Consider the following 8,314-nt stretch of genomic DNA (forward strand, 5'->3'; position numbering starts at 1 on the left):
GACCGTGATATTTTCAGGTTTATTTCGGCTTCAAACACAATTATCAGATGGTTTGGACACACTACTACCAATGTTGAGCCAGCTCTGCCGCATATCCTGGTATCCCCATCGGCTCTCGTTCCACTTGAACGCTGCACAGCCGGTCGGCAGCGGCCGCCGGCTAAGCGCACTTTTTCTGCACATCGTCCCAGTGGAGCGGGTACTCGCACTGCAGGTGGATGGGGTGGCCCTCCTCGCAGAAGTAGAAGTAGCTGTCGTCGCGCGGGTCGGGGTACAGGCCGAAAGGCGTCGGGCACACAAAGTCCGGGTCCGGGCCGATGGTCGTCGAGGGGCGGTACGGAGTGGTGGTGGGCTGGTAGGGGGTCGTGGTGGGCTGGTAGGGGGTCGTGGTGGGCTGGTAGGGGGTCGTGGTCGGCTGGTAAGGGGTGCTGGTCTCGGGAGCCGGCGGAGTGGTGGAAGGCTCCGGAGGCGCCTGGGACGTCGGCTCCGCAGTCGGCGGCTCCGTTGTTATCGGGGTACCTGGAAACAACGGCCAGGTAAATATGCATGTTTTAGAATGATAGGATAAACTGTTCTGTACGATGAACATTGTTGCGGCGTCCTTTTTAGGCGACGGCGCAACAAAGAGTATTAACTAAGATAAGCAAGTACTTAAACCAAAGATGGCATAATGTTTACTCCTAACAAGCTGGTTAATAGCCAGTTCTTCAGGCACCACTCGTCTGGTTAGACAGTCAATGTTTTTTCTCAATATTTGTATCCTCGAAATACCATCTAATCACCAGTTTACTATGATCTCAACTGCGTGCCGTAAGCGATCCCCTGCACGGCGCCTCCGCGCTCCGCCTGCACGAAGTCTCGCGCTCCGGCTCCGACCCTGCCGCCCTCGAGTCTGACCTGAGACGGTGATACGCGCGGCACGCGAGCTGTAGTGCGAGAACTCGCCCAGTGGCCAGCACGTCCAGTAGCCGTCGTAGCGCCAGTCGATGTCGGTGATGACGATGCTGCACACCCGCTCGTGGTCCGGGAACAGCGCGTGCACCTGCGGAGGCGGGTCGACGTTGTAGAAGTGGTCGACGCCCAGGTGAGTGCCGTCGATGCGCCAGGAGCACACGTCGCCGTCGATGAGCTCGCAGTCGAGCTGGGTGCGGCCGCCGGGCGCCACCACGGCGTCCTGTGGCTCCGTGATGAACTTGCTCTCGCCGACTGAGTCGGCCAGCGAGGCCGACCCGCCCGCTGAGGGAGCGGCCGGCGAGGCCGAGCCGCCCGCTGAGGGAACGGCCGGCGCCACGGCGTCATATTTAGGGAAGCGCTCGGGCTCAGTACCGCCTATAAATTACATATATGCAAGGTTTTTAGTATCTATAAGCTAGCTTTGAGATATAAACAAAATATGACGGTTATCACCCAAAGCAAACAACTAAAATACGATGGCATGAAAAATCAAAATACTAATTGTTAAATACTGAGAGGTCCAAGCGGCACTGTATTGTCGTCACGACAATACAGTGGGGTGGAGGGTGGAGGTGGGATGGGGACTCCACCCCTCCACCCCAAATCATGGGGTGGAGGTGTGGTGGCTGGGATTGGCTGTGCCGTGCCGGCCAGCTTGGCTAGATAGCCTGAGGCGCGGATGGCGTGACCTGGTGGCCGGCGGCCGCCGGCCGCCAGGTCACGCCATCCGCGCCTCAGGCTATCTAGCCAAGCTGGCCGGCACGGCACAGCCAATCCCAGCCACCACACTAATGATAATAATAAATACGAATCTCCAACTGGGGCCCATCATGCTTGACGCTGTGCTGTTGGGACGAAGGCGGGAGTTGTAGGTAAACATGTGATTTCACCGGTAATGGAGGCGACGAGGCTGATGGACGCAGTGGGCGGAACGCGACTGAAGCTAACAACCGAGGAGGTGAAGATGGTAGCGAAGAAGCTGTGGTGACTGAGGGTTCCTGTGTGACTGTCCGATGGTGCGGTGACTGGTGGGGTAGACGGCGGTGCCTCACCGATCAGCAGGCAGCAGAGTAGGGCCGCTCCGGTCAGTGGCGCCATGGCTGTCTGTTCCCGTCGACTGGTCCCGGCGGTATCCCAGTTCGGCGCCGGGAGAGAGACCTCTGGGTCGTACCTATCGGCTGATAAGGACCCGCCGCGGGAAACATTGCACCTGTGCCCCCCAGGGCCCGACTAACCCCCCCCCCCTACCCAGTGGGGTACGCCACCCTCCCGTTGTTACTAGGGGTTATGGGACGAGAAGGTAACCAAAACTACCACCGCAACATTACTGCATGGTTAGAAGTAAGAACGGATCAGCTTAACCCTAGAACGCCTAGGGGGGGGGGGTTGTATCAACCCCCCCTGAGGTTTTTTCGAAGTGCACGCTAAACGGCTTGTCGTAGCGGGCTGAAATTTTCAATACCCTCTGCGGCAACCTTTGCGCATCTTTTGCCGAAAAAAAAATTGATCGGGTCATGTCAGGTCACGGAGTTATGGCGCCATAAGAGGTACAGCCTCCGGCCGACAGTTACCAAACGTGTGCGCCGAATCCCTAGCTTTTCTGCCGGTGATACCCACATTGTTTGATGGATCATGATGAAACTTCTCATGCATGTTGGGGCAAGCATTGGCTATCGTGTGGTGCAAGAAAATTGACCGGGTCAGGTCAGGTCACGGAGCTATGACGTCACAAGAGGAACAGCGTCCGGAACTATTTTTGAAAAGCGCCCGAACCACTATTTTGCTAATTCTTGTCACCTCAATGGGAATATGCAGTAATATTAGCTTCTATAGGGAGCAAATGGACCTCCTAAATCCAAAAATACAATCAGATTTAAAAAAAAATTAAATTTTGATTTTTCGAATTTCTGCCGCCGACTGTGACCTTGCCGACTTCCGGCGCTCCCAACGCGCCATTTTTAGAGCTAGGGAAACGAAATACATACCAAACGATAGAGAATTGATCAAGGAACACGATAGTGAAGGTTTCAAGTCGATATCTCCCACCGTTTTGCCGCAATCGCCGCGGAAAGTGGAAAAAGGTCTATTTTTCCGAAAATTTGACCTTTGACCGGTCAAAAGTAGGTCAAATGTTGACCTAAGACCAAAAAATATACCACCAATCGCGAGATCTCGTTGAGAGCAATCCGTTGGTTTTTTCCGCTAAGCTCTACGACCTTCCGTTTCGAAACGCCAGGGGGGGGGTCGTAACAACCCCCCCCCCCCTGGTCGTTCGTGTTATGAGAAATGGCCTGGTCGTGCGAGGGTTAAGTCTATTGTAAAAAGCGGTGTCAGTAACTATGCTGCACAGGTGCGGGTGCATATGGGTATGGCAGTGCAGAATCTTATCGTCCCTTCCCTGTCTGCTGTCTCAGAACATTCACACTCGTCTCCTGCCAGCTCTCACAGCCTGGCCTTTCACACATGCAGGTAGTTTGTCGACGTGCCGCTCTGCACTGAGCGCAAACAGCAATTGCTCTCACGTAATTGCTGAATAGCTTAAATGTTTCGGATCATATTAATATGACCGTGATGGCTCCCATAGCTGTCAGACGTTGATTCAATGATTCTATGAATTGCGTCTGTCGCGTCACATTTCCCGTCCCTAGGCGGTAAAGATAGCTGTAAAGTCCAAACTCCGAGCAGTGCCGTGCGAGTGGAAAGTTCCGTGCCGCCACTGCTGCCTACTGCATTAGGCATCTACGGGCATTTGCGTATTGGCACCCGGTTTCACGGAGAGTGCAGGCCGCAGCCCTGGGTCACTGCTACCGATGAGCCTGCAGGCTTCTACATATATAATAGTGGTGTCAATTTCAGAAAACGCATGTCCAATGTCCGTCCAATGTCCAATACTTACGTCGATTGTCCGTCCAAAAATGTCCACAGTCCAAGCCAGCCATTTGTCCAAAGATGTCCGACGCCTACGCAGTAGTTTACACTCAACACTGCTATTTAATTTGCTTTTAATGTACCATTACCAGCTGAAAAGTGTTAATCATATCGAAAACTGAGCTTTCTAATAGCCAATCAATGTTAAACACCATTACTTTATATAAAAAAAATGTTGAGGTGTAGCAAGCGATTGTCCAAAGTTGTCCAAAGCCTGCTGTCATTGTCCAACCGAATTCCAAATTGGACGTTGGACAAAATCGGAATTCCGAAGATTCAAGTTCCGATTGACACCACTAATAGGTATGTATATAAGGATACTGATTCATTACCCATCTTTGTCAATTGTCATCCAAATCGTCGTACAACGTTACTTTGATAGTAACCTTTAGGTGTTTGGTACTTTGTTTTTGGCTTTTGATTACCATTGCGTTGCGCGATACCTAAACAGCTGTCTCTGTATTGTATTCGCTCAACCTTCACTGCGGATAGATGATTCTATTCCTAAATATGGAACGAATATTGCAATGACTAAAATCACAACAGACATATAAAGCGCTGCCTGTAAAACCGGTTGGTGGGAGCGCCATGTGCCGATGGGACCCCAGCCAGACTGCTGTGGATCCCAGTGACCATGCTGTATACCCCGGGAGATGCACGTTGCACGCCTGCATATTATCTACCGTGGATCTGGTCGATAGCCGTGATATCGGGTCACGCTACCGCGGCCGAGCGGGGTCAGACGCGAGCGGCGGCGCTGACCTCCGGCGCAGCTGTGCGAGTGCGTGGTTCCTGGCCGCCCGCTTCCCACACAAGGTCAGCCACGCTGCGACCGTCAGCGGCCCGCGGCACGCGCCAGTGACCAGTGGGTCAGCGCTCAGAGTCAGCACGATCCGTCAGCGCGGAGACAGGATGGAAGGAATGGCGGGTGGTGAGAGATATTCGATTTTGTATTTGTGTTTTCCTTTTAGATTGTGCCGTTAACATATAAGCTTATACCTATACAGTATGCACATATAGGTTCGGCAAAAATATCTTGCGAATACCTAACTTTCACAATACAACTAGATGGCCATGTTTGCGCGATAACTGTATGGTATTTAATTGATTTTACGGGTTCTGTAGTGTGTACCAAGTTTAAGAGAAGCCGTTCTTGAGATAGGGAACTGCTCCTTTCCAGGTGTGCACGTGCATTAGCATTTAGCATCCTACATATGGTAATGTGTCGTTCGATATGTGCCCGTTGACAGTCCCAAAATTCAGCACAATCGGCCCGGTAGCGGCTGAGTTATTGCAAGAATAAATTTATTTTATTTACTGGCGAATTCCCCTGGCGAGAGGTGCCTTCCGTTACCGTTTGTTGTCAAAGGTTCAATGGCCTGCCTGGGCCTGCCTGCCGAAGCCACCGATCCGATTTCGTCGGAAAATACGCGTAACGTTATCAAAACACGGTCGCATGTTTGAGTCATTTTCACAAAAGTTTATTGACTTTTCGGTAATATTTTGGGTGGATATTGGTCAGAAAAGAATGCTCTTTCCGAATATGTAGGTTTCAAAGCCATTGATCAGCGTTTTCAATACGTTTTGATCAGGGGTGTCGATTTTTCAAAATGGTTGGGGGTGCTCAACCCCTGCACCGGGTGAAAGATTGCAGCTTTGCCATGGGGCACAACCGTACAAGGCATGGTTGGGTATCACCATAAGGTACTGATAATCCCGGGATTTCCACTAATATTTCCCAAAGGTTAAACGTTCTTCAAAATCATTCTGCTCGTCCTAGTACTTGGCTACCTCATTACAATAAACATCTTTCCGAAAAAAGTCGTACATTTGCCGGCAGCTCGGCAGCAGTCCCGGCACCTCTGTAATAAGGTGACAGAAACCGATGATCGCGATTAGCACCGGTGCAGCAGCCCCTGCGGTCCACAGGGGGGGATATTGCGCGGGAGGCAACGGTATAGCTACGAGGCTCTGGCGTTAATCAGACGATCACAATAATCGTTGAAAAAATGACAGGTGGTCGCATTTCGATATTTATGGGTTAACGATTTTCCTCAGTGGCGTGCCCCCCCCCCCCCATCAGGTTCAGGGGCCCATCGGGTTATTCGGGCCTGAGGGGCCCTGCGGCGCCAATTGGACGCTGAGGTTCCACGTTGGCTATATTTGGACTCAGAAGGGCCCCACAGGGCTCGTAAGAACACCTCATGGGCCCACTAGTACCAACATTATCTCCATAAGGGCCCCAAGCCAGCCTCTGAGGGCCACTTGCCGGCCTCTGGGGGTCTTAACCGGCGTATAGGGGGCCAGCTCTAGGAGCTGCACACCCGCCTGTAATGGCCCCACACCCATTTCTCTGAGCATAGGCGGCGGAACGATTTGAGACAAGGGGGGGGGGGGGCACCATGGCTCAGGGAGCCAAACCTAGGGTACCCCCAAATCCTGTTTTCTCATCGGATTTAGGCCACTTATTTTTCGTCACAGCCCTGGCACGATGATTTTATTTTTATTTATTTTTATTTTTTTTTACTAAACGAAAATGGCAGTTCACCCCCGTATGCAGGGGTGTAATTTTATATCTCTTTGTGGGGGCATATGCACCCACAATCCTGAATTATGCCCCCACAATGATGAAAATGCACCCACAAGTCTTTTACAAGGCTGCAAGCGTCCTTTCGAGAGCACGGTGCCCTTCGCATGCTCTAACGGCGTCCTCCTGACCGTTTCGCGTTCATGGATAATATAGCGTTTTCAATCGCTCGGCGCCCTTCTGGGAGAATGGCGCACTTTTGACAGCACCGCGCCATTCTCATGGTCTAACGGCGCCCTCCTGACCATCTCGCGTTCTTAGGTCTCTGTTCACCGTGCATCCCTCGACTGTTCGGCGCCCTTCTGGCCTCTCAGCGCCCCTGAACCACATATCGACACCTTTTTTTAAACCCCACATCTCCGGTGAATTTCAGACAAGTTGGTTAGAGACCTTCAAAAAAGGTACAATCACTCGATTTTTCTCAAGTTTGTCTGTCTTGGCAGATAAAGCAATACCAGAACAGGCCTACGAACACACATATTTGATCAGGATCAGACGATTGGACACTTTTAAAAGGAGATCTTTCGTGCCTCCCGGAAATTCACGGGAGAGCAGATGTGGGGTTAAAAAAAGGTGTCGATATAGCGTTTTCAATCACTCGGCACCCTTTTACGAGAATGGCACCCTTTTCATGATCTCAAGGCGCCCTCGTAACCATCTGGCGCCCCCACGTCCCCACCAACGTAGCACTACTGACTGTACGGCGCCCTTCTGGCCTCTTAGCGCCCCTGGACCACATAGCGTTTTCAATCACTCGGCGCCCTCCTAAGAGAATGGCGCCCTTTTCATCGTCTCACGGCGCCCTCGTAAATCGTAACCGTCTGGTGCCTCCACATTTGGTGCCCCTCCTATTGGATGGCGCCTCTCTACATCTTTTTTTACGTCCTTCCGGTCAGTTTCCACTTTTAAGCGTGTATTTGCTTAGTCAGAGGCTCCCACATAAAGAATATCTATCGCGCCCCAAAACGGCCTGGCGCCGGGCGCCCCTACAGCTGGGCACCCACAATCATTTTAGGAAAATTACACCCCTGCCCGTATGTGTGGTTATCTTTAAGCTGATCCTCAAGTACCTTTGTGTTTGTCTCTTCTTAATTGTCGTTTGATAAATTCCATTTATCCTACATGTATAATTCCCAAGAAGCCATCGCAGTACTAATCAGTGGTGAATCCCAGGGTGGAGGTCACTGGTCACATGGGTCATGACTTAGGGCCTGGGGTCACCACATGCCTGCCAGAAGCACCACAGGCCTGACAGCCGACAGGGGCACCACAGGCCCGCCAGGGATGCCACAGGCCTAGCAGGGGCACCACGGGCCTGTCAGTGGCACCACAGGCCTGTCAGGAGCACCATCGGCCTAGCAAAAGCACTACAGGTCTTCCAGGGGGACCACAGACCTGCCAGGGGCACTATCGGCTTCGCAGGGGAACCACCGGCCTCGCAAGGGCACCATGGGCCTGTCAAAGGCACCACAAGCCTGTCGTGTGCAATTTAGGATTGTCAGAGGCACCACAAACCTGTCAAGGGCACCTGCGTTCTAACAGGGGCACCACAAACCTGCCAAGGCCCAGGGACACCACAGGCCTAGCAAGGACACCACAGGCCTGTCGCCGCAGTGGCGCAGCCAGGGGGGGTGAAAGGGGTGAGATCTCACCCCCGTCTCTTATCCTAGGGGCCCACCGTCGATTCGAACTGTAACGTTATGCAGCCTGACATTTTTTTATCATAATGTTAAGGTCCGTCATAGGACTGAAAAACAGTTTTCAGGCCTGATAGCCCCCCCCCCCTGTAGGATTTATAGTCCCATTTTATGATTTAAGAGGGTACATCCAAGGCCCGTTTGAACT

General features: G+C 52.3%; 1 protein-coding gene across 1 annotated transcript; it reads right to left on the reverse strand.

The window, feature by feature from the left end:
* LOC122383127 (soluble scavenger receptor cysteine-rich domain-containing protein SSC5D-like) lies at positions 1-2,107 on the reverse strand. Its single transcript, XM_043369274.1, has 3 exons — positions 2,007-2,107; positions 898-1,236; positions 1-519 (listed from the first exon to the last, which is right to left on the reverse strand). The coding sequence occupies exons 1-3, from the start codon at positions 2,050-2,052 to the stop codon at positions 161-163; spliced, it is 744 nt and encodes a 247-aa protein (XP_043225209.1). The 5' UTR covers positions 2,053-2,107; the 3' UTR covers positions 1-160.
* Positions 2,108-8,314: the final 6,207 nt, after the last annotated feature.

Source organism: Amphibalanus amphitrite, unplaced genomic scaffold (genome assembly GCF_019059575.1).
Source record: "Amphibalanus amphitrite isolate SeventyFive unplaced genomic scaffold, NRLGWU_Aamphi_draft 000155F_arrow, whole genome shotgun sequence".
Taxonomy (NCBI): Eukaryota; Metazoa; Arthropoda; class Thecostraca; order Balanomorpha; family Balanidae; genus Amphibalanus; species Amphibalanus amphitrite.